Consider the following 26,581-nt stretch of genomic DNA (forward strand, 5'->3'; position numbering starts at 1 on the left):
TGATACTGTGCCAGTTTTAGGTTCAGCCTTTAAGGACTGGCAACTTTGGGATGATCTGGAAGGGAGCTTGAGATACCTTATGCCCCTGGAGAGGCAACATGTAGTTGTCCCAGTGGACAGTTCCAGTGGACTGTGTAATTGTCCCAGTGGCCAGTTCCAGTGGACAGTGTAGTTGTCCAGTGGTCAACCTCAGCTGAACTCCCGGCCACCAGCCAACATGGACTGCCAGCATATGAGTGAGCCATCTGAGAAGTACTGGTCAGCCCACAGAAATCAGGGGAGATAATATCACAGTTGTTTTAAATCACTAAGCTCTGGGATATTTTGTTACACAGCATTAGAAAACTAAAACACTAACAGAAGGATTGATAATAAGCACTAAGTTCATTTTAAAAAGCTAAACATCTGTGAAGATTATAGTTGCAAAGCAGAATGTAAATATTATAATCATTGCAATGAGAAAAAGAACAGTAACCAATAATGGCTCCCATTTCACTTTGGTTATCAGCCAACTTCCTCATAATGGCCTACAAGGGATCTCCGTGATCACCCTTCCATCCTGGACAGGCTCCACGCAGGGAACCTGACGTGGGACTCAATCCCGGGTCTCCAGGATCACACCCCGGGCTGAAGGCGACGCTAAACTGCTGAGCCACCCAGGCTGCCCTGTTTCTGTTTATTTTTTGTTAACTAAACTATCATCATGTTTCCCTTCATTATTTATTTCCTTTTTCCCCCTGACCACATGATAAGTTCCACAAGAGCAGGGTCTACCCATTTTATTCACAGATGTATCCCCACCTAAAACAGTTTCTGGCTCAGAGTAGGCGTTCAACATATATGAATTAGTACAATTTGGAAACTGGAAGGCAGGCAGGGAAGAAATGTGTGAATGTCCATTTTCCTACCTTTTATGGTAGGGAGTTAACATTGCATAAAATTCCATGTACGTTTTCAAATACCTTCAACAACTCATGCTTTCCATAATAGCCTCTCAATATTTACATGAAGCTGTATCATTCCTTTGATATTTTTCTATTAAAATTCATATACAATAATTTTAATACATCTAATTTTTACCTGAGCATGCAGATGTGATGCTATTGTCGAATGTAAGCTTGTCTCTCTATGCCAACAAAAGGACCTTTTCATTCTCATCATCTATCTGTAGAGGGAAATGTTTGTACCCATGCTCACTTTTAATATTAACAAAATGTCCAATAATTTGGACTTTTTTTTACTTCCATCTTCGAACCTTTTTGTATTAAATGAAATTTTTGTAATAAATATTTATCAGTTGTAAAAATTATAAAGTGAAATATAAAGGATAAATTACTTATTTCCTTAATGAGTTATCTCCACCCTAAATGTCCCCAAAATAGCTCATATACGCCATGTACTAAAAAAAGAAAAAGAAAAAAAAAAAGATTGGCCTTAATCCTTTTTACCCCAACATTGTTTTCTTGTGTGTCATCAAGGATGCTTATCAAATTGCAACTTGATTTTTAAATGTAACTTTGACTCCTATTTTAACAAGGCATCTAAGTATCAAGCATTCTCTGTTTTTAATTTTAATTAGCATCTCAAATCCAACTCAGCTCCTGTATTCCATTGCTGTGAGCAAATACCCTATGCAGGAGAAGTCCAAATTCCTCCACACATAACTCAAGAATCTTGAGAATCTGCCCCTGACGGCCCCTCCTTTATCAGTTCCTGTCTCTCCCCAGCCTGGCCACTGGGCTTGCATTCTGAAAAGCCAGAAAATTTGCTGATTTTAGGCTTTCCCGCCTTTCATTAATTTTGTTCTCAGCTCTCTCAATATTTAACAAAGTTCCCTTTGAAAAGCCAACCTTGTCTCAGAAATGTGGAGGAAAACAAGGAAAGGTTGTCTGTCCACTTTTTTGTTCTAGTTTTGCCTTGAGCTGGAAGTTTGAAAGGAGGTACAGTATGTAGAGATGGTGAAGAGGTGGTGCAAGTGTGGTACCATGGGGAACCAAGGGGATAAAATCTGAGAAGGGAAAGGAGACCAAGGGGCATATCCCACTGTTGCTTCATCTGCTTAATCAGCAGTCCTGCCACTTGAAGAGATATATTACCAGAATCTCACAGTTGCAATGTTGGATGATATAAAGGGTTTTTTTTTTAAGATTTTATTTATTTATTCACGAGACACAGAGAGAGAAGCAGAGACATGGGCAGAGGGAGAAGCAAAGGGCCCTATGTGGGAGTCAATCCCAGAATCCCAGGACCACGCCCTGAGGCGAAGGCAGATGCTCAACCACTGAACCACCCAGGCATCCCAGGTAATAGGTTTTATTAAACAGATTATCACCTTGAACTTTGTTTTACAAAATGCCATTGAACAGAAGCCTCCTGAAATGATTGACATACAGCTGGTGCTCAGTGGTCAAGCCTTTGATCCCAATCAGATGAATGGACAGCTAGTCCAGCCCCAGTCTATTCTCCCCAGGGTATTTTGGCCTCAAAGATGGTCAGTGGAGACTTCAAATAATAACTCCAAATAATAATAACTGTGAGACTTGCAGGTTCCATACGAGTTCAGCACGCAGGAAGGAATGGGAAAGAGGAGTGAGGGGGGGTCATCTCACCCAGAGGGAACTATTCAATGGAATCACTCAAATCCCAAATGACTGTTGATCTGAATAGAGCCACAATAGGAAACAGAAAGCCTGTCTTGCCCGTGTGATCTTCAGGGCAAACCCTTTGAAAAGCTGTTAAACCTTCACTACTCCAATGTGATACACAGGCACCAAATGGAAGCCTGAGCAGTCAAACTGACCCTCCAGCTGTTTGGTCTCTGCCCAGGAGGCCAGAGGCAGGAACCACCTGCTGGTTTCATAAAGATGGTCTGTACCCAAACCTAGCCCAGGGAGACAATGAGCCGAAAAGATTGAGGAGGATGACAGTGGGAATCAAGCCCCAGCCTCCTGACAGTGCACTCAGGTGCGCATCTGTTCCCTGATTCTGTGTTGCAATTAAAAAGAATGATTTTTACATATTTAGATATTTTCCATTTATCCTGGTCTGATGCCTGAATTTGAATACGGCTGAAGTTAAGGGTACTAATTAATTGTGAATCACTCCAATACTTGAATATGAGGCCTCTCGAGCCTAATGTGCAAATTTATGTAAAAACAATGTGAAAATTAGAAATGCATTGGCACATTTTTTTAAACCAGAACTGTAGCTTTCTGTCTAGTCGAACAGACTGCTCATTTGCAAGTTGTCTATATGCAAAGCGTTCTGCCCCTGGGAGCCTCAAATCTCCTTAGCAAGTCATCTGAAATTTGAGAACAGCTTTGTTCTGAACCCACTTTCTACTCTCTTCACTTTCTCTCCTCCGGTTCAGCAGTGTGGAAAAAAGGCTAGGTACAGGTTTCACCTGGCAACCTAGCAGCAAGTCCAGCCCAGAACAGGAAGCCCACCCTGGGAAACAGGCCAGATCCCCCTGACAACCCAAAAGATTCAAGTGACCCTCTTGCAGACCAGCCCTGGGGAAGTGAAAGAGGCTGTTGGTGCGTAGGTCCCAGGCTAGCTTTCCCACGACTCTTGGGTGCCTTTTGAGGTTAAAGCACGGCAGCTGCCCTGAAAGCCCTCACCACTTGCGTATGTGTCAGGCCCTCAATTCTGCAGTCCTGTGTGGCCTCGCCGTGGCATCACGGGAAGAGCCAGCGCTGACAGGTGCCAAGGTGCAGCAGCAGGGGGAGCATTCGGCTCATCTGCCCTCAGCTGCCTGGCACCTAAGCCAAGAAGTGGGCCAGAGGCCAGTCCCAGAAGATGCTTGCAGGGGGCCAGCAGGGCAGGGCCAAGTCATTCCACATGTAGGAGTGGCAGGGGAGTCCTTATGGGAATTACCTAGCTAATCATTTAGCTGTGGGAGCAGAAAGGGTAGTGACAGAGACAGGAGAATTTCCCAGGAACTGGCCTGCAGCCAGACAGAGCTAATGGTCACCCACCCAGGCCAGCAGAGGCAGTGTGAAGCCCACCAGCTGAAGAGGGGCACTCCTGGAATAGAAGCTGCACCCACGAAGAGTGTGAACCATTGTCGACCCTTAGGGACATTGCTCAATGTTTTCCCAGCAGCTCAATCCCAGGTTAAAGAGACAGCACCCCTAGGACCCCAGTAGCTGGGACATCTGACACAACCGACTTCTTTGCTTGGTGCTCACAGCTCATGTTGACTCAAGTTATGAAAAAGGTAATTCCCCATATTGACTTGCTCTGTAAATGCTATTCTCAGTTGTAACCAGAAAACTCAATTTCCACCAGCTTTGGTGCCACGGTTGCCACCCTGATGTAGGTATTCTACGGTCTTGATACGCATAATGTGGTCCCCTAGATCGGCATCGGCACTGCCAACTCTGAGTTCGTCAGAAATGCAAACATCCTGGGGTCCACCCTAGACTTCCAGAATCAGAATCTGTGTAATAACAAGACCCCTAGAGGATTCACGTGTTTTGAGAAGTTCTGTTCTAAGGTTCTTCTAATTTTCACCAAGCCAGACTGAGTTTCAGGGGGTCCAGTTACCAGCTGGGTGACTAAATAAAGACCCTCAAGTCTTCATCTGTAAAATGGGGATGCTCATCCTACTTAATTTAACATGATTAAATTAAACAAATCAGGAATAATTGTCCTATAAAATGAGAATCCTGATCAAAATGCTCAATTTTATTCTTATGCTGCATCTTGACTCAGTAATTGGATTACAGACTCCTGAGAACAGGAACAATCTCTCTTCTACCTTTTTTCTTTTATCCTCCTAACACACCACGTACAGTGTCCTGCCTATAATAAGGTTGACTATTTGATGTTTACAAAACTCAACCTCTCTTGAAACCTCCAGGCACCACCCCCACCACAAATAAAAAATCTGATTTCAATTCCTGACTCCAAGCACAGAGCTCCTGTCATTCTGACCTAATCCTCTGAGGTTCATCCCTCTAAATAATTGTATTGTCTCTATCGAAAAACAGCACTTTGTTACCATGACAACACACACATAATCGCTTGTGTAATTGTGGATGGCTCTCCTAAGCAGCCCCCTTCCCTCCAGACGACACAGGAAACAGTCTACCCTCCCGCATGTTATTCCCCCATAGGTTTGCCTCAGGACCCTACACAGTTTCTCAAATTTACATAACCTTTATGAACGCTAGAGACCAATAGGAGCAGACTGATTGACACAGTAGGAAGACGATTTGGGGGGAGGAAAACTAGAGGTCTGGGTCCCAGGTCAGAGCCTGACACTATTTTGCAATCTAACATGGCACAAGACACCCGACTTTTCAGGACCCAATCCCCCCACTATTCAAAGAGAGGTGAGTGAACAACGTGCTTTTCTACAGCTTACCTCTCTGATGTTCTATCATTTACTGACTTGTTTTTTAAGTGTCACTTAACTGAAATTATTTAACAAACCTTCGCAGCATTAAACATTAACACAGATCTTTTTATATGGCACGGTTCATTATCATGCCAATAAATGATTAATTACAATTCTCTGACTGAGCCAATAATTTGGCAGTACTTTTATGATTCATAATTTGTGTGTGTTGTAATGTCACCTCTGAAAACTGACAAACTAGCATTTACTGTTTTTTATTGCCTCTCTGAGGTGGCTTTTGAAAGAGACACCAAGTGACACATGGTTAAGAAGGGTTTAAAAGTTTGACGTGGTTGGATTAGGCATTATTTATCTCCTGAGGAGCAGAAGATCGGCACTTTTGTGGACTTCTGTGACTATTTGAGCAACAAATCCAGCAATGAATAATTCAACGGGCTGTTCGGCCAATGCCACAGTTTGCAATGGTGCGTCCTGTGTGGTAGCTCAGAATAACTTCAATGACATCCTCAGTGTGGTACTGAGTACTGTCTTAACCATCCTCCTGGCTATGGTGATGTTTTCCATGGGATGCAATGTGGAAATCAAGAAATTCCTAGGACACATAAAGCGGCCATGGGGCATATGCGTTGGCTTCCTCTGTCAATTTGGAATCATGCCCCTCACGGGATTCATCCTTTCAGTGGCCTTTGACATCCTCCCTCTCCAAGCCGTAGTGGTACTCATCATGGGATGCTGTCCTGGAGGAACTGCCTCCAACATCTTGGCCTACTGGGTAGATGGCGACATGGACTTGAGGTAAGATATCTAAGCCTCTGCACACTGCAATCACATTGAATGAATCTTTTCAGAAGCCTATGTCACTGTGATGTCCATCTGATCTGCCACTGATCTAGGCTACAGCTGAAGAGTTAAACAGAAGAAAATAAATGCTTTCACTCACAACTGCTTAGCTATTGGAATTTGGGGGTTATATTTTGTATTTTTGTTTTTTAATCTAACTCAGCTAACAGGGAGTTGACTAATCACTGCTTATCTTTGGGAAAAGATTCGAAGTTTTTCAAAAAAGAAATTCTAAAAAAAAGAAAGAAAGAAAGAAAGAAAGAAAGAAAGAAAGAAAGAAAGAAAGAAAGAAAGAAAGAAAGAAAGGAAGGAAGGAAGGAAGGAAGGAAGGAAGGAAGGAAGGAAGGAAGGAAGGAAGGAAGGAAGGAAGGAAGGAAAGAAGGAAGGAAATTCTTTCTGACCCACAAATGTACCTGAGGAAGTTTTCCTCGTTGGTATCAGCAACAAAACAAAGCAAACCTTTCTTTGTGGTGATGAGAAGCTCTATGAGCAATCATGAAATCAAAATGTTCATTTAACAGTAGAATCTGTGCTGAGATGATGGTCAGCTCTACAAATACAGCTAGATCTTTGAACAAGCTTTTTCCTGGTATAAAGCCTTAGGAAGAATTTGTGTATTTACTTCACTTCTACTGGCATTAAAAGAAAAAAAAAAAAAAACCTGCAACAGCTTTTTTTAAATTATGCTTACCTTACTATAAAATAAACAGAAATGGTTTCTCTGCTTCCCACAGAGTAATCTAAATTGTAATGTTTGCCCAATTCATCCCATGCCAGTCTGAACTAGCAGTGGGAAAAAAAAAACTGATAGAAATAAGATGACGCATTAATGCGATGAGACTGAGAATTTTAATGCTTTAAGTTGAATAGAAAAATGTCTTTGTCCATACCTTACAATTCCTCATTTCCCGGGAAAGGTATGCATTTCTGCAAAGCAGCCAGGTGTTAATGTAACATATGCTTATTAAACACTGTACACAAAAAAATAAAAAATAAAAAAAAATAAACACTGTACAGTAGGCAATCAGCTCTGTTAATCACCAGCTTAACAGAAGAGCGAAGCTTAAGATATAGAAATGTAACCACTGCAAAATGTAAAATTGTACTCCATGTTGATCCAGTGCCTACTGAGCAACTGGGAGCCTTCCATCTCATCTCAGCTGGTGCTGATCTTCACAAAGCTTTAGAAAAGCCATACAGACTATGCGTCTGCACTTCACATAGTTTTCACTTAAGGAAATACCATATCCTCCTTGAAATAGATTTTTTTTCCTAAGGAAGGCCTGTAAGGAATGCAGGATGGCAAGTATTGCTCAGGTTTAGTTAATCTGTGAACCACCATATAGCAAAAGGTTCTTTTAGGTTTCAACTTAGTTTGATATGGACATAAGCACACAGAGGTGACAATTCCCAAAGCCAGTACCCTCTAAACTGTGGAGAGGGGCCTGAATTAAATATGGGACTTTGATGTCCGCTGAAGAGCTTTTACCTAATATTTGTAACTTTTCAGCAAAATGGAGGTCTTATGCCTCAACATAATGCCATGTATAATCATTTTGTAAGATGGAAAAATATGCATGATGCTGGGTTATTTGGCTGTTGAAACAGATTTCATTCCGCAAGCTAAAACTGGAGGGACCCAAACTAAAAGCTCCAACTTACACTTCTCTGTGGTTTTAAGGAAATCTTGTTTGTCTTGAAACAGATGATTATGTAATCCTATCTACCTCATATAACAATTCCTGTAAAAAAAATAAAATATTAAAAAATAAGAACCAGAGTAGAATTTGAAACCCTGGTAGAAAACAGCCAGCTGAATCACTGTATATGAATTGTTCAGCAAGTCAAAAGAATCCCTAAATGGGACATATGGCATTGAAATTTTTAATTTTCAATCTAAAAAGTGTGTACTCCACAGATCCCTTTTGTCTTGCAATAACAAAATAACACCAACAGCTCTGGTCCAGCAGTGATGCTAGCAATTCCACCTATCCAGAACTCAAATAAGACCCAGTAGAAGACTACACACCCCAAATACATCCTGCTTAATCTCATAAATGTTCCTTACACAGGACCTTCTTATTCTCCTAATCCTAGAGTTCTATTATGCAATTTCCCAGCACGAAGGATAAGACATAAGAAGTGGGGTAGGGAATGAGGCACTAGAGGGGCAGGCCTGTGTCCCACAGCAGCAAGTGGCCCAGAAAGCCTGACCTCAAGAGAGAAAACCAAAAATGCCTGCAAAGCAAAGAAGGCAACTCACAAGACACAGCAGCCTCTGTATCATCACTTAATCTACAGCCAAACAGCTCTTTAAACACAATGACCCAGAAGACATGGCTGTATTTTGGCAGAGCGAGTAATAATGTTTATCATAATGCTCATAATCATTGAAAGGAGCTAAATTCTGCTACTATATAAGATGATGACATTATGCATTGCATATGTTAAAGGAAAAACTGTTCAAATTTTTCTCTAAAGCAAATTTAGGGATTATCACCTCAGCTGTTGGGAAATAGTTCTCCAACACATTCTATTCTTCTGGAGTCAATTCTGTCCTCTAAGAACTTTACCTTCTCCACTTCCACTGGAACTCCAGCAATGGCAGCCAAGATATGATCATTTATACCAACAGTATCTGTACTGGTTACTAGTTGCTTGAACGGCTACCACACAATGCAAGTAAAACTACTCCGTCTACATTGACTTTCTTGGATGCGGTTTCTGGGAGAAAAAAATAAATAATTTCCCCCCAAGGACCCTGTCCCCTCCTCACCCCCACTCCTATCCCTCACCCACCACATTATTCCCCCCTCATACCCTTGTGTCCTCCTCCCCCCCTCATCCCCGATTTCCCTCACCCCTTCATTTCCCCCTAGGTTACCTCATCACTCCTCACCCCTACCATTTCTTCTGAACCTGGGAAGCATTGCATTTTGCAATCTCTAGTGGAAAAAAAAAAAAAAAAACAATAGCAGACAATTATCCTTAACAAAATTATGGACCTTGCTCATTGAAATACAGCAAGAGATATTTCAACTCCTTCTCAGACCATTCTAGCCTAGAAAATTGTTGCACGAATTTGATTAGTGTACAGGTGTTTCCTCCTGCTCTAGCTATGCGGTGGGCATCCTATGCACAAATGTTTCTGGGAGAAATGAAGGTGACACCTTCAGGTAAATCTGGTGACAGGACCCATAGTTCAAGGGACAAAAGAGATGTCTGCTTCTTTTGTGACTGCTATATTCCCAGAGATCCTCCAGTTTCAAAACCTCGTTTCTTAGCAGTGGCCTCAGCCATGCAAGGACTTTTCCTTCTCATTTTCCTTTCCTTGACTTCTTTGGGAAATCCCTGCTCATGCATCCTTTCCTCCACTTCTCTCAGTTCCTTCACTAAATCTATTAGCTGCATTCCCTGTAACTATTTTCTAGTGCTAATAGTTTCTAGATTTTCCTTCCACATCCTTTATTTTCTGGCTAAATATTGTTGCATTTTTCATCTTCCAGATAAGTTTTCTTGTTTTTTTTTAGCTGTTCAAGATCCCAAACCTCTGGCTTATGACAAATTCAAAGCAGTCTCTCCCATTTAAACCACATAAACGTCCAGCTCCTCTCTACTCTAAGAACTAATCTAACAGTATTGGACTTTTTCTGTTTTTTCTTCTAAGTAACCAAACTTTGTTTCTCTATTTATTTTTATTTTACTAGCTAGTATTGAGTTGGCACTATTATGAGCCATACTCAGTACAAGTATTCCACATAATTCTAAGAGAATTCCAAGATAATCCTCTTGAGGCCAGTACTATTATTTTCTGCATTTGACAGATGATAAAATTAAGGCTCAAAACCTTTACCAAAGTCACAGAGGTGGTACATGTCAGAGTCAGAATTTGAATCCAGACCCATCCACTTATCCCTATCCAGACTCTTATTCTTTGTTCAACATTGTATCTATTGCTTATCACATCCCCAATTTCTAGCAACACCTGTATACACTTTGTTTGATCCTTTGAATTTGGTGTTTCACTTCTAACATGATAAAAGTCTGTGCATTCCTCATCACTGACTTCACCAAATTCCTTAACATTTACTGAATTCTCACTTATTGTTTTTATTTCTAAAAGGAAAAAAAGAAAACAGTTATCCCCAGTGATTAATAGAGCTAATGCCAAAAATTAAAGACAGGAGATTTTTGCTTTTTTACATATTTCCTCATTCCAATATAAATTCATGATAGTATTTCTATCATTGACATCTATATGTTTCTTATAAAATTTCAGATTTCATTCATGTAAAATGATTTTTTTCTTTTGCTAATCTGTTCTCCTACATTGCTCCCCAAAATTATGACTTGTGAATTTTTTAAATATTTTATTTATTTATTCATGAGAGACACAGGCAGAGGGAGAAGAGGGCTCCCTGCAGGGAGTCTTATGCAGGACTCATCCCAGGACCCTGGGATCACAACCTGAGCCAAAGGCAGACACTTAACACTGAGCCACCCAGGTTCCCCTACCTTTGAAATGTTTTTCATCTCATTTTGAGTGTTTCGATATTGTTCTCATATGAGTTCAAATGGCACCAACTTCTGGCCACCTATTCTCTTGTATCTCTGCAGTGCCTCATGGTCAGAATGGCTTGCTAAAGCTAGACCATTCCCTTCTCCAACTGCTGATTTGTCCTTCTTCATGGTCTTCAGGAAACCGTTCTTGCCAAACCCAAAACCATGATGCAACTTCATAAATTGCCTTAGCGATAACTCAAAATTGATTCGCAAAGATGTTTGAAAGAAAAAACAAAGACAGAAACAGACTTCCTTCTAAACATAGTTCTCATAGTTTAAAACAAAAAAACTCTTGGCCTTCTGTTGGCTATACGATCCAGGTAGTGAGCACCACTCCCTTTGTGCACCCCCTCCTGTTCTCTCCACTCTGGAAAGTACATCAGACATACTAGAATAAAAGTAATTTCATTATGGTGCTAACTAATCCATTCTAATTTATTTTTTAAGTAAAAGATAAAAAAGAGAATGTCAAAGGAAGGGTATTTACAAAGTAAATAGAGTTTACAAAGTCCCGTATTTTTATTATAAGTAGGACTCCTTATGAAAAGTATTATTCTGGTTTAGGATTCTTCCTTAACATCTCTTTTTTGTATCTAAATTAAGTTAACCTGTCACCATAATAGATGGAACTTCTTGAAAACGTTTTATATACATCTCTAGCATTGGTTGGTGTTATACTATTTTAGCTCCACCAGACAAGTATTTTTTTTTCCTAAAATCTTTAAACACATTTTAAGTGAGGTCATCTCCAGTTTTTAAAAAATGATTATTAAGGAAGTTAAGCCCCCTGATAAATATTGCCAGTTTTTGCCAAAACTGTGCTTAGTTAGATACATTAAAACAAAATTCCTCACCTCCAGCTGTTTTCCTTAGAATTGTGTAGTGTGGTTGTTGGTTTTTGTTAGGGGCGGCGGGGTGAGGGAGGGGGGCACAGATAATGTAATTTCACTTTTTCCTTCAAGTTCACATCTAATACCTTTAAGAAATTATTACTCTGATAGTCTCCATGATACAACTTTCTGGAAAAAGAACTTTCAGAAAAATTTCTCCAGTTTCCTGATTCTGTATTTTGCCAGAACACAACACAACACAACACAACACACACACACACACACACACATAAAGGCAGGCACACACACTATGGCTGGATGGCTAATACTGTAACTGACTTTTAATAAGAGCCTTGCATTATTCTAAGTACTGGACTCGTTGGGTCATTAGTCCTCACAGTCTATGAGGTGGGGACGATCTTATCTTCATTTCACAGATAAGGAAGCTGGCAAAGGGAAATCAAGTAAATTACCTGAAGACTGTAGTACTTATGTAGTAAGTGGCCACACCTGCTTCCAGCCTGGGCAGTGTCTGCCTTCAACATCTGGCCCAGACATTTAACAGCTCGGCTCCCCAGGAGGAGAATGTGCCTCTGTGTATAGGGCCCTTTGATGGGACCAGGAAGACCCACTACCCAAAAACCTCTCTTCCATCCACTGTCACATCGTTGAAAATAGCACCATTCCGTATAAATTCCTCCATATCAAAAGCCAAAGATACCCAGCCAGATTTGCTCACTAAAATACAGATGCTCTCAGGAGGAATGGTACAAAACCCTGGTTCTTCTGAACACACATTTGGTAAAATTTCTTAGTGGAAATAGAATCCAGGCCTCCCCTGCCTGCTTACATGTCTTCTTTCATTTTTTTTTTAATTTTTTTTATTTATTTATGATAGTCACACAGAGAGAGAGAGAGAGAGACAGGCAGAGGGAGAAGCAGGCTCCATGCACCGGGAGCCTGACGTGGGATTCGATCCCGGGTCTCCAGGGTCGCGCCCTGGGCCAAAGGCAGGCGCCAAACCGCTGCGCCACCCAGGGATCCCATTCTTTCATTTTTTTTAAGTCAGTTTCCTATTTATTTTCTCAAGCCATAGGCATTGGGGCAATAATCTGTTTACCTTGGAAAAAGACACTGAGTCTCTTGGACATGTGTTCTCCTCCAAGGTCCCAGGGAGGCCTGTCTCATCTCAGTACAGACAGATGCCGCAAAGCTCCTAAAGTTGTGGCTGGTGTAGAGGCGTTTGCTCTTCTCTGATTGGAGGTCCAAAGGGTGGCGTGTCCAAGCACCTTGTAACTTTTTAAATAATGAATTGAAGCAGTTATTAACTATCTTCTTTGATCCTCGAGAACCAAGGGGGAGGGAGGAATGACCCAAGACAAAGTAGAAAAACAAATCCGGATCTCAGCATTTTGCTCAAGGCTGGGACCTGTACAAAGATGGGCACGTGTTTGTGTCCTTCCATCAGCCTAGATGCTGCTGCTGTTGCTGGAGTGTCTTTTGTGGGACTTCCTAATCACAAATTGCACCATGAAGCAAGCTTTCCCCCTAGAAAGCCCAGCTGGACGAATCAACCTGCCCATTTCCTTTCAGCATCAGCATGACTACATGCTCCACGCTGCTCGCCCTGGGAATGATGCCGCTGTGCCTCTTTATCTATACCAAAATGTGGGTCGACTCTGGGACGATCGTCATTCCCTTTGATAACATAGGTAAGTCATCCCCCTGCAAGATTTCTGGATATCCCCCTCCTATTCTCTGTTCATCGTCAGGCCAGGCTCAGTCCTAGCTAGTATTTACCTCTGGCACCAGCAGCAGCATTGACCAATCCGGATTTCATTACAAGTCACACCTGCATTTGAATACGGGTTGGTAGAACCTAAATCCCAAACCTTGATCCCAAGGGAAAACCTGCTTTTCCTCCATTGAAATCAGCAGAGAGCGGGGCTGACTTAAGGCACAGCCATCTGGACCTGAGAAAGCCAAGATTGCTGGGCCACAGGGTGCTCTGTCCTTTCTGTAAACGGCAGGACAATTAGTTTATGGGAATAGGAGTTTGCTCCCAGATACTCAGATTGAAGAAATAGAGAAAAACCATTTTTCCACTAATGATTTAACATTAGGGCACCTCATAAGCAATCATGAGTGTGACCCTGGGAAACTACCAGATAAAACATAGTGTAGATAACACCCGACTGTGAGCCACGTCTTGGTTTAGAAGTTGATTGCCTGGCACAGTCTGTATACTATGCCCCAGAAGGCAGATCTGCTAGTCATGACTCTGTCTCCACTCGTTTTGCTCCCAGATGTTCACACCCACCCCAAAGGGGCTGTGTTTCTGTTTCTGGGACAACAGATGACAGTAGAAAATTAAGTTGTTTGTATAACATGGAATCAGGGCCAAGACAACACGGTTCCTGGCCTTCACAAACCAGGCATTTCCCACAGAACCGTAGTCACAAAGGATGAGATACAGGTGAGACGGCACATATCGCCAGGTACATGGCATGCTGCATAGTCTTTATTCAGCTGACTTTATTCAGGGCTACCTCAGGAGGTATGGGTGTCCACTGAAGGGAGCATAGCGTAAGCAAAGCTAGATGGCGACTCAGAAGGATATTTGTAAAGGAATTCTTGTTGGCATGGGAAGCTGGACTGGCTATATCTAAAGTCCCTTCCATCTCTACGAAAGATGCTTCCCTGTGATACTAACAGGACTGAGGTCTATACAACTGAATTAGAACAAACACTAATCTGGGACAATCTGTATTGACACACCTTACTCAGTATGGGATTTCTCCACACTAGGTCCTTCTACTGATCTGAGGAAGTCTCTCATATCAGATATAATCTCCTGTGAATAAGTTTTAAGGTGACCCTACAGAATCAATCACCTGCTACGCCTCAGGCTCCTTAACTCTCAGTCTGCCCCCTTGGAGGACACCTTCTTTCAAGCTAAACAATGTAGACTGCTTGAGTAGTGTGCACTGTAGGTCTCTCAAAGAACCTGTCTGTTGAGTAAGGAGTTTAAGTCTGTATTACTTAGTGTTTTAAAAAATAATTTCAGCTTTAAAATATTCTCCTCTAGATGTTCATTCCTGCCTGGAAAACACTCCATGGCCTCATTGAATAATTCTAACTATACCATGAATGACTTAGAGCACATCCTAATAATAAGTTTTTTAAAAAAGAGAACATGAGAAAGAGTAATTAGCAAATGAGTGGCAGCCAAGATCAGGGCAAAAAGGAAAATAGAAAAAAAAAAAAGAGAGGGCAGCCCCGGTGGCTCAGCAGTTTAGCGCCACCTTCAGCTCAGGGTGTGATCCTAGAGACTGGGTATAGAGCCCTAAGTAAGGCTCCCTGTATGGAGCCTGCTTCTCTCTCTCTCTCTCTCTCTCTCTCTCTCTCTTTTGGTGTGTGTCTCTAATAAATAAACTAAAAATCTATTAAAAAAAGAAAAAAGAAGAGGAAAATACTTTTGAAAATGTTTAATGAGTTTGAAAAACAAGCTATTAACTCTGCTTCATCACCATTTTGCCCAGGCTTTTTTTCCACCCTAACCTTCTTACTATTGGCTCTTCCTAGTCCTTTAAGAAAACAACCTAATTACTTCACAGGTTGTTCTCACTACTTTTTAGATGAGGAAGCAAAGGCCTGGGTGACTAATTTGTCCTGGATGAGCAGTGAGCTGGAAGTGCCCTCTGGTCTGTGCATCCTCTCCGTGGGCAGGGCTGCAAGCCTAGGCTCCCCACGATGCCTGCCAAACTCTGCAGGGGCCACACTCTGGCTGAGCCCTTCCCATGGGGATGTAGGGGTGGAGGAGGGTGGCCGCAAGGCTGGGGCAGCTGAAAACAGCTGCAGCAGATTGCTGCCCCAACCCCCGCCCTGACTCTGCCATCTGTTTAAGGGTGTCTAGCACCATGAACTGTGCACCTGCTTCATCACCTAATTCCCATGGCAGCAGCATGAGCTAGATGCAACTCTACCCACCTCACAAATGGGGAAACCAGAGCACAGAGGAGCTGGACAGTTTGCATCCTCCCCACAGTCTGTAAGGTTCCACTCTGAGTCCATCTGGCCCCACACCACCCTGTGACTGTCCACCTCTCACTTTTATCCACCCTTCTTTCCTCCCATACCTGCTCTGTGAACTCTATTAAAGGCCGATTTAGGGTTCACATGGTGTAACTGCAAGCAGATGATTTCCCATCTGACTGGACAGGCATTTGACACGGGAGTGGGCAGGGAGTGGGGCAAGGGTCAGAGGCACATCAGGAAATCAAGAAGAGGGAAAACAGCCCTGAGAAGGAAAGAGAATCTTTACCCCCACTGAAGAGTCAAGAGTCCTACCCCCCCACCTCTCCAGGTGGGAGCCACACACTCTGAGTGCGAAGAAGGGCAAAGAGTATTGATGGGTTTCTTTTTTTTTTTTTTCCCTCTGGTCAACTTCTGACTCTGGAAAAACTGTCTCTGGCCTCATCTGGGTGAGAAAGGAAACACAATTTGGGCAGGTGGTCCTGCCTGCATGCTTATCCTGCAGCCTTGAGCTGCCAGGAAGAGATAAAGACTCATTGGGAGGAGCCCAAACCTGGTGAGGCAGGGTCTCTCCTTTCATGGAGCCAACACATTAAATATATATACATTACCAAAAACCTAACCACACTGACATTCCAAGCCCAGTATTTGCACTTAGATTGAAGCTACCACACTACAATCAATTCATATCAAGAAGGTTTTAATTTAAAGCCTACAGACTTTACACAATTTAGGGAGTAGTCTGGACACCCGGGGGAGGAAGTCTCCTCCCAAAGTAGCAGGATGTAAGGCTACCCAGAGGAGATTTTTCTGGGGGCTCTTACCAGCACATCTATCAACGACTCTTCCATATCCTGTGTTCCACCATTTTCTCCCCACCCTGTCCTTCCCCCCTCCGCCCCAACCTCCCGCCTGCCCTTTTTTTTCCTGCTATAGGTATTCCTGGCCATTACTTAATCCCTTTGAGTAATTTCTGAGAAAAAATAACTGCTGACCTTTATATTGTCAGGAGGACCAGAAGACTACAAAGAAATTATGTTTTCATCGCTGTTGTGATCATTTTAAATTCATATTTACAGCCCTGGAATCTAGAATCCATTCTCCAGTCCTCATTGAATCTACTCCAACACTAAGCAAAAACCACTCTCAAAATCTCATTATTCAATTCCACTTTCCCCTACTGCTTTAAAAGGATATTTGAAAAAGAAACAGCCCATGAGAAGTTCGAAGCTGTTGGTACTATATTATATAAAAGCAGTGATTGGACCAATGAGTGTTAAGTAACATGGAGAAACAAACCACATGTCATGGGAACAGCAGTAAATTTAACACAGGGAAATTGAAGTATGACTCTTTTATCTGGCTGGGTGAGCACGTTCCTGCAAAGAATTATAATTACTTGAGAGGTCGCCAAATATATTATCTCACAGAAAATTTAAAGCCTGCTTTTTCAACCTCTTCTCTCACCTCTCTGCTATAGATTTGAATAACCGAGCTCGGTCTGAGCCAGAAGTCATTGGCCCATAAAGTGCCTGGAGAATTTTGAACTTTTTGTTTTATTTCTGCTACTGTGAAGTTAACAGGCAGATGTAAAATATCTGGGTAAAACATACACACAAACTTTAAGAAGGTATTTTTCCTAGGACATAAAAACCCAAAGATCAAAGAAGCCAAGATTCTGACAAATTGAAACGAAGAGTGTCAATATAAAGAACTCTAAAAAGGATTTATATCTTCCATATTATCAGTGCTCTGCCAGTAATATTAAATTATTTGCTGGAGTGGGTGAAGGAGGAGAGTTTTGTTGTTGTTTCGCTTGTGTCTGTTTTGTGTGCTCAAGAAGGGAGACCCACCTACTACCTAAGCCTCTTCCAGGCTGCTTACTCTTTTGTCTTCGTCTTTCCTGTACTATGTGTATTCTGCTGATCAAATCCCTCTTCTGTCATTTTTAGGTACATCTTTGGTGGCTCTTGTTGTTCCGGTTTCCATTGGAATGTTAGTTAATCACAAATGGCCCCAGAAAGCCAAGATCATACTCAAGGTCAGTGTCCCATGCCATAGGTTGCTAAGTCAAATGCTCCACAGTGTGAGTTGCAATAATAGATCTCTCCAGCCACTAAATTTATTTTCTTATCATATTATAAACCTCCATCTGAGGAGACTTCAAGTGTTAGATATGCCATCCACTCTTCTACAATGCCACCTACAAGGCCACCCTTCCTGGCCCCACCTACAGGGAAGAATTCTATCCCCACTTTGAGATATCAAACTCAAACACCACCTCCTGCTTTTACCCTACCCTGCACTCCCATGGCACGTGGCTCTGATCTCTGTTCTGTGGGTTGGTGTTATAAAATAGACCTAGGTAGCTGTTTTTGAAAACATGTTTCTTTATCTCTGAATCCATATGGCCAGTCCAGTACCTGGCAACTGGTAGATATTAGTACCCATTAATAATTAGTAATCATGCATTCCCCTTCACCAGCTGTATTTGAGCCAGGTGAGATGGATACAAATAAAAGTGGTATAGATAAAACACACAGATGATGTAAATACCCAGACATTAATACAGATAAAGATATAGATATAGAGGTACATATACCCCACTGATCAGAAGACAAAATAAGCTAGGTGGTTTTTCTTTGTTCCTTTGGATCCCCCCTCCAAAAAAAAAAATAGTTATAATCTCCAAATTTTTTTAGTGTGAAAAGGAGAAAACAGTAATAACAGTGGTTTTGTTTTCATATGCTTTTTTAGCTTTTGTAGAATTTTATATCCCCTTTCTCATTATCATTATAACAAAAAGTGTCTGGGGCAAGATTTTATCCTCAATTACAGATGAAGAAACCAGGACTAAGAGAAGTTGTGTGACTTACCAAAGGAACGAGAGCAGGAGGAATTGAATCTGGAGCTCTTGTTGACTGGGCTTTCTTCCTCTCCAACAGGATAATTTGCAAGCTAGAACATCTTCTTCAGGCTAATGGAGCTCAGACTTTGAAGGTTCTGTTATTTTTTAAAAATGAGAACATGGGACAAGCACCAGAGTTTCTGGTGGGCTCACCACAGTCATCAGGAAAGGAAAACCCAGAGTGGTGACTTTGCTATCAAAGTTAAGTCAACTTGTATCTTCCCTCCAGGTTGGGTCCATCACGGGGGCAATCCTTATTGTGCTCATAGCTGTCGTCGGAGGAATTCTATACCAGAGTGCCTGGATCATCGCTCCCAAACTGTGGATCATAGGAACACTATTTCCTTTGGCTGGATACTCTCTAGGGTTTTTACTGGCTAGAATATCTGGTCAGTCCTGGCACAGGTATGGTGTTTTGATAAATCAGACTGGGAAGTTTCTTCTTGTAACAGCTGTCGTATGCATTTGTTATGGGCTGCTGTAGGGGAGGACCCCAGATAATGTGGCTTAAACAACAGAATCTGTTGTCTTACAGTTCTGGAGGTTAGAAGTCCAAACATCAGCATGTCAGCAGAATGGTTCCTTCTGAGGGATGTGAAGGGAGTTTGCCCCTTGGCTTGAAGATGGCTGTCATCACATTGTCTTTTTTCTATGAATGTCTCTGTGTCCAAATTTCCCCATATTATTTTCAATCATATTGGATGGGGGCCTACCCTAATCACTTTATCTTAACTAACTATATCTGTGATGACCCTATTTCCAAATAAGATCACATTCTGAGGTCCTGGGGGTTAGGACTTCGGCAGATGCATTTGGGAAGACACAATTCAACCCCTAACAGTTGTAAATACTGATAACAAACTCAAAATCTTTCACCTGTAATAACATTCACCCCATTTCTGAATATGTCATGATACAAACTCATTCATTCCTCAATTATACTAGTCCCCTAGGAAGAAAATATTGACTGCCTCTTTGTTGCTCAAATGCTTGGGGACCATTCCCCATACAATGTACATTGAGCTCTTCCAGTGTCTCACATTCTTAATCTCCAAGCAGAATAACTTCAACAAAAGCACTTAGGCTGGCCTTGTCACACACAGGGGCTCCTCCAGTCAGCAGTAGGATGAACTCACCATCCCAAAGTGCTGACATTAGAACTGGGTTCAGCAAATGTGAGTCTGGTACCGAGGAAAAACTTTTCCTCTCCTACCAGTGCATCTGAATCCATGGGCAGGTGTCAGAGTTGGAGCGTGTATGAGATTGGGAAAGAGATGAGCACCACTGGTTAGTGGGGAGTGTTACCTGTCCTCAGGCTGACCTGGCTTGCACTCTGACCTACCACCTCCGGACCTTGGGACCTCAGAACAGGCTTTCACTCTTCCTCTGACTTTTCTCATCTGTAGAATGGGGGCAGTAATACCTACCCGATAGATTTTTATCATGATTTAATCAGAAAAACAAAACCCACTTAAAAATAAAGGAACTCTAACAATATTCTATCTTGAGTGTTTTCTCAGCCCCTGCTCTATGCACTGCACTGTTACCAAGGGCATAATTGAAAAGAGTGAAATGAGCCCACTTTGAATTTATGGAACACTAATATAAATGATCCTACTCTTTTCATATCTGTATTTTTTATTTATATATACCTGCTTTAAACATATATGTATTGCTTAATATGCAATTTTATTTATATTAAATATATTACCTTTTTAATAAAGATTATAACATAATATAAATATTATCTTTATATATAAAGATATATATACATATACACACATACACATATATAAAGATACACACAGACATATAATATCTGTATAGATACATAAGGATATATTCCACTGCTCAGGAGGCAAAATAAGCTAGTAACTGTTCTTTGTTTCTCTGGACAAAAAAAAAGTTATAAACTCTATTTTTTTTTTAATGTGAAAAGGAGAAAACAGTAACAACAGTGCTCTGTTTGCATATGCTTTTTTAACTTTGCAGAACTTTTATCTCTTTTCTCATTATCATAACAATCATAAAAGGTGACTAGGGAGGGTACCTGGGTAACTCAGTCAGTTAAGTATCCAACTCTTGGTTTTGTCTCAGGTCATGATTTCAAAGTCCTGGGATGGAACCCGAGTCAGGCTCCCTGCTCTGCTTGTCTCCCACTCTCTCTGCCCCTCTCCAATCTGGCTTTCACACTCTCTATCTCTCAAATGGATGGATAAATCTTTTTTTTTAAGGTGATTAGGCCAATATAGAATATTTATATAGTATATACAGCATATAATGACACATATTAAGAAGTTATATATCTATGTAGTATAAATAAAAGTTTATGTTGAATATATACATTAAAAGCAGATATAAATATATAGACATATATGTATCTGTTCTCATATCTGCTTTTTTTTTTTTTGAAAGAGAGCACACACATGCACATGTGCAAGGGGAAGAGAAAGGGAGGGCAGAATGAGAGGAAGAGAGAGAATCTTAAGCAAGCTCCACAGCCAGCACAGAGCCCCATGAGGCTCAGTCTCACGACTATGAAATCATGACCTGAGCCAAAATCAAGAGTCAGACGTTTAACCAACTGAACCACCCAGGCATCCCACATTATACCTGCTTTCAATGTTATACAATAACAAAGCAAAAAATAATGACAATAAAAGCATAAATCCTTGTAACATGTCTCACAGGTGCCGGACAGTTGCTTTGGAAACAGGGATGCAGAACACTCAGCTGTGCTCCACCATCGTGCAACTCTCTTTCACCCAGGAAGAGCTCAATGTTGTGTTTACCTTCCCACTCATCTACAGCATCTTCCAGCTTGCCTTTGCTGCAATATTCTTAGGAAGTATGAAATAATGCTAATCACATTGTCACTGATGACGTTCCTCTTTGAGAAATCATTGAGTTGCTAATATGACATTTTTTAAATAGCCTTTTTGTGGTGGTGAATTATAGAAATTAAATTAAATTTCCTTTATGTGATAGCAAAATAAATGGGTGGAAAAGGCCACCTGTAATGTAATCATGACTTCCCAACTGTAGATGAAAACATTGCAATTTTGTCAGAAGTTTTTAGTAAAGATTATTTATTTTTTTATATTTTATATGTTATATATTTACATATATTTTATATTTATGTATTTTATTTATTATTTTTAATGAAAAGTAATAGAGTTCAAGTCTCTCCACTAACGTTCTTTTTCTGAGTAATTAGGGAGGCATATTAACCTGCTAGGAACATTTTACTGTGTGCCTTTCTACATGCTTCCAGGAACCCCAATTGGTCATTTTTTTCCAAATCATCATCTTGATATGCTTTGTAAACATGGGACACTTATCTAAAAAAGAGGTATACAAGAGATATTTATCAGGCTAAGTCATGCTGGAAGACAGATTTTTGTGCATATGCATGTGCACATGTATTAAGTAACATCCATATAATTGGAACAGTTAAAACAAACATGTTCCTTATTTTAGGTATAAGGGATAGCTTGCCTGATTTTTAATTTTACTCCACTGTAGCATATGGCTGGGATCCTTAGCCCCTGCCACCTGCTGGCATTCACCTAGTTAAAGCTTTCCTTCATTTTGTTCTCCAAGGACTGATATGTTTAACCTTTATATTTAAACTCTATTTTTTTTCTAAATAAGAAGACTGGTGTCTTAAGCTTCATAGCTTTTTAAGGGAGGTTTTATAGTGAAGGTGAAAGACAAAAATAATGTGAGTGTTAAGTTATAGAATGCCCAGAGTCCACTGTTGTTTGGTCTGATTTTACTTTTTTACTCCGCTCCAATAGGTATTCATTCCACTTGCCTATGGTCACTAATCCTTCTCTGCAGTCCTGTCTTGAACTCTCAAAGCGGAGTTTTTCAGAGAAAATAGACTGGTTGATAGAACACTTAAGTGAATTTACTAGTTGAATAACTAACTCAAAAGGGACTCATAGAAAAGCTGAAGGAATGATGGAAAGGCAGGAACTGGTATTGGTCATACCTTCCCACATTTTTATCAGTAGGAATAAAGATGAGGAAGTCATCTTTATTAATTACATGCATTGCCTTGGAACATATTTTGGTAAAAGGATTAGAGGTCTAAATTTGTTTTTTGGAACAAGGAAAATAAGGAAAGGAGGAATGGGAAGAGACAGAAGGAAGGAGAGAGCAAAGGACAGAAGGAAGGAGAAGCGAAGTAAGGAAGGGAGGGAGGAAGTGAGAGAAAGAAAGAAGGAAAGAAGAAAGAGAATAAACAATTTGGTTCAATAAAATAAGCAGCATGTGTTGGAGAAGTCCCAGATGAAAACAGTTTATAATAAAACTGTTGAGCTATTTTAATTAACCACAAGCTCAATTCAATAGATTCAATAGCTCAGTAGCTTCAGAATTAACATATCACTAAAAGCTCAGGGACCAACAAAGAGACGTGGATCTTGACATATTAAGATCTTTGAAGCAGGCCACTGTCTCTCTCAGTTGTGTATCATGACAGTTAACATTTCCTGTCCACTAACTATTCTTCCAGGGCCATACAAGTCACCTTACTATTTCATTTAATGTTCACAATCACCCTCTGAGATAGACAATATTACTATATCTATTTTAAGTGTGAGATTCCAATAAATAATACTTTCTCTTCCTCTGTTGACTTTGGAACCAGTTGAGAAGTAGAAGAAATATCAGATATTTAGATAACAAAATAGCATTCTTATTACAGATAGAGCTTAATTAGAAAATGTGGCTCAAAATTGTGACCAAATGGGCTTATTAAACCACCCCCTCCACTGCCCCATACATGTGCCCATATACACACACATGCACTGCTCACCTCCCCTCACCAGGGAGTCTTCCCAGGTGAGCTGACCTCAAAAATATGCTGAGAAGCCGCTGCCACCAGGGACTAGTAGCTTCCTAGAAGAGAGGAAGGCTGGTCACAGATCAGCCAAGGCTCCCACTTCGTGGGGAAGGAATGAGTGAAGTCAGGAGAGACGAAGTGTTATTCCAGCCCAGGTCTTCCCACAAAGAGCACTAGACCAGGGTCCTGGACACTGTGCCTTAGCATGTATCATATTTACTGAGTACCACAATAACTGGGACATGGTGGGCACAGAACAGGTGTCCACTACTGTTCTTGGTGAGCACAACCTGGTGGGGCTGATGCCTACAGATGTCATGTGAGCAAGTACCTACCCCCTGTGGTTGTGTGTCAGGTCTTCCTGAGATACAGCCATCCATGGGTGGCTATGGAATTCAAGAATGGGTTCTGCTTTCTCCAACTAGCGTGCAGCCTACAGAAAATGCAGGCTGATTTTGACTCATAGATTATAATCACTGTCCAAAGAAAGATTGCAGCTAATTGTTAGGAAACTTCACTAACCTCCTCTGTATTGCTTTCTAGTTTATGTGGCATACAAGAAATGTTATGAAAAAAACAATGCGGAATTTCCAGAGAGCAAAGACAACGAAACGGTCTCTGAGTCATCGCTCTATAAGGTGAATGAAGGATTTCAACCAGATGCAAAGTAGACACGAAGTGGAAAAAAAAGAAGAATTCTAAAGTACATGCTTCCATGATAAGATTTGTTTGTTTTGATGGGATATTTGGCAGGAAAAAGTTAAAGTGAAAATTTAAATTCCAATTGAATCCATATATTGGTTTTGGTACCAACTGACTGGTGGTCCAAATCCTTAATGTGACAAATATTTATATATATATATACATATTTATATATATATATATACATATATATATACTGTCTTTGTTATATATATATACTGTCTTTGAAATATGCCCAAGAAATATCCTCAGGCCTCCTACTAAAACTGGCATCAGTAACATTGAGAACCTCATAACTCCTGAACTGGATTCTTACCCAGAATCTCATAACCCAGAGACGAGCACCTGACTTTTTTGTATCTTAACATAGATGCAATGAATTATTATTATTATTATTATTGTTATTATTATAAGTGACCAAGATTTTCTTCAGTATTTATGATTGTAAAAAATTGAAGTGAAAATCTTCCACTGACATATTAATTATTACTTTGAAATGTTGCAACCTATTTATTTATATAACTTTGTAGTGTAACATGGACAAATATCTGACTTCCTGTATTTGAAAAAAAAAAAAAAAAACAGCCTTCTTCAGTGACAGTCCAAAAGCAAAAATTAGAAAAAAGAGTTACTAAATAGAATTCAATCACCAAATTAGAATCAAGCCCATAACTCATCAGTGATATTTTATACATTGGTTGCTCTGCCTCAAGAGTCCAATGATGCCACTAGATGTTTTAGGAAAAGCAGAATTCTTTCCTATGGCTTGATTTTGGCAAAGAGCTCTTTAAGCTCTTCCTCGAGGGATTTCTTCAAGGTTTGCCTGCAGGAGGTAGGTCTGTTCAGTTCATGGGAAGGCCCCCATGGTAGGCATCATGGAGCAGGGAGAGGACAGGAGGCCCAAAACCTGCAGAAGTACTGGAAAAAGCGCCACTACTCTAGTGGGTGAGTTCAGTTCAATGGGAGAGCATGGGAAATGCAAAGAAAAACACAAATAATGAAGGCCCACTTGAAATGCATGATAAGAGTCAGTTAGATGTGCACAAGTGCATTATCAATAAAAAGAATTAAGTCAGGGAACCACAAGGGAAGTGAGCATTAAACAGTAGTTAAAGAAGAGGACATGCCCAGGGCCCAGAAGTAAGAAAGGTGTTGCCAGGTGAGTTCTCTGCATGCTATGAGTAGGTGTCACAAGAGGAAGCAGGGAAGATTTGATCAATGGCAGCAGAGTTTATTGTCAAGGGGGAGACAACTGGCCACATGCTAGATCTAATTTAATTCCTTTTCCTTCATTCTGCCACAACAGGGGGGCACATTCTTAACTCACTTCATAGTGGTTTAGTTCTGTTTTCCATTTGAGCAGTTTCCCTGCCTCATAGATTTTCTTTTGGATGCTTTGGCTCCAAAGGGCTTTTTGTATTCAGATGACATGAGTTCAGATCCTGTTGGGGCTCCTCAGCATTAAAAGAACATGAAGAGCAATTCATAGCTTTTAATGGAGTGTGAGGAATCTGTTTTTATTTTTATTTATTTTGGGAGGGGGGATCTGCTTTTAAAATTGTAACATTTACACCTTTTTATACAAGGTTCACATTTACGATTGAATAAATTTCCTATTTTTTTCTCATCATTACACAAATATATTAAAAGGAAATAAAGATTTTTATTAAAGGCCAGTAGGGGAGAGGTGGTACAAATTTTCCATTAGGGAGTTTCAAAGAACAGGCTTCCGGTGGTGCCAAAGGAAGACTTTGGGTTTGTCTGTTAAGTACTTCCTATGCTTTCCTCATCAAACAGACAACAGGCAGGTGCAGTAAAGCCATACTGTGAATTCCTATCTTCATTTCAACATACCCAGAGTCAAGGGCCCAGATGCCAGCAGCTGAAGCAAGCAGGCTTTTCCTCCCTATAGATCCAGATATGTGAGTCAAAACTTGGCTTTCTTACATAGTATAGTATCTTGTGAGTTGTGGTTTTTTTCCTAATGTGCTAGAGGGAAGAAAAATAGCTGAGCTTTGTAAAATGACAGCTCTCTATTTTTAAATGAGTTTGAAAAGCCGATTAAATTATGTATTTTATTGCCTCTGTGAATATCATATTAAATGAATATTTTATTTTAAAGCCTTGAATAAATGAAAATAATTTTTGTAATGTTTGGTCTATTCGAGTCTTTGTGACAACTGTCAAGATTTCTTTGCTGTTCAACTGTAGAGATATAAATAAGGTGGAGTTTCTCTAATATTAAATTGTTCTTTGAGTGGTGCCTGAAAGAAACTCTTAATTAAATACTCAAATAATTATGTCTCCCACTGATACAGATTGAGATTGTCCCCAAGCAAATCATACTGGGGGAGCATTAATCAAAGACTTAAAAACAGTGTGACAATGACAACTGATATAAAATAATAATAAAAATATTACATATACTTACAAATAAGACTACCATCACCTTTTATGAAAAATTTATAGAGTAATATATAAATATG

General features: G+C 40.5%; 1 protein-coding gene and 1 long non-coding RNA gene across 3 annotated transcripts in view; one reads left to right on the forward strand and one right to left on the reverse strand.

Annotated features, from left to right (window-relative positions):
• The window catches only part of LOC140607860 (uncharacterized), a 58,666-nt gene extending 45,520 nt beyond the window's left edge, over positions 1 to 13,146 (reverse strand). For both annotated transcript variants that reach the window (XR_012009779.1, XR_012009778.1), the window contains exon 1: positions 12,719 to 13,146. This is a non-coding gene — a long non-coding RNA (uncharacterized lncRNA). The remainder of the gene's footprint in view (positions 1 to 12,718) is intronic.
• On the forward strand, positions 5,585 to 26,246 carry SLC10A2 (solute carrier family 10 member 2). Its single transcript, XM_072782423.1, has 6 exons — positions 5,585 to 6,160; positions 13,192 to 13,310; positions 17,586 to 17,674; positions 18,771 to 18,946; positions 21,232 to 21,389; positions 23,937 to 26,246. Exons 1-6 carry the CDS (start codon positions 5,784 to 5,786, stop codon positions 24,062 to 24,064), a joined length of 1,047 nt encoding a protein of 348 aa, XP_072638524.1. The 5' UTR covers positions 5,585 to 5,783; the 3' UTR covers positions 24,065 to 26,246.
• The last annotated feature ends 335 nt before the right edge of the window (positions 26,247 to 26,581 follow it).

The sequence above is a fragment of the Canis lupus genome, chromosome 17, assembly GCF_048164855.1.
Source record: "Canis lupus baileyi chromosome 17, mCanLup2.hap1, whole genome shotgun sequence".
Lineage (NCBI taxonomy): Eukaryota > Metazoa > Chordata > Mammalia > Carnivora > Canidae > Canis > Canis lupus.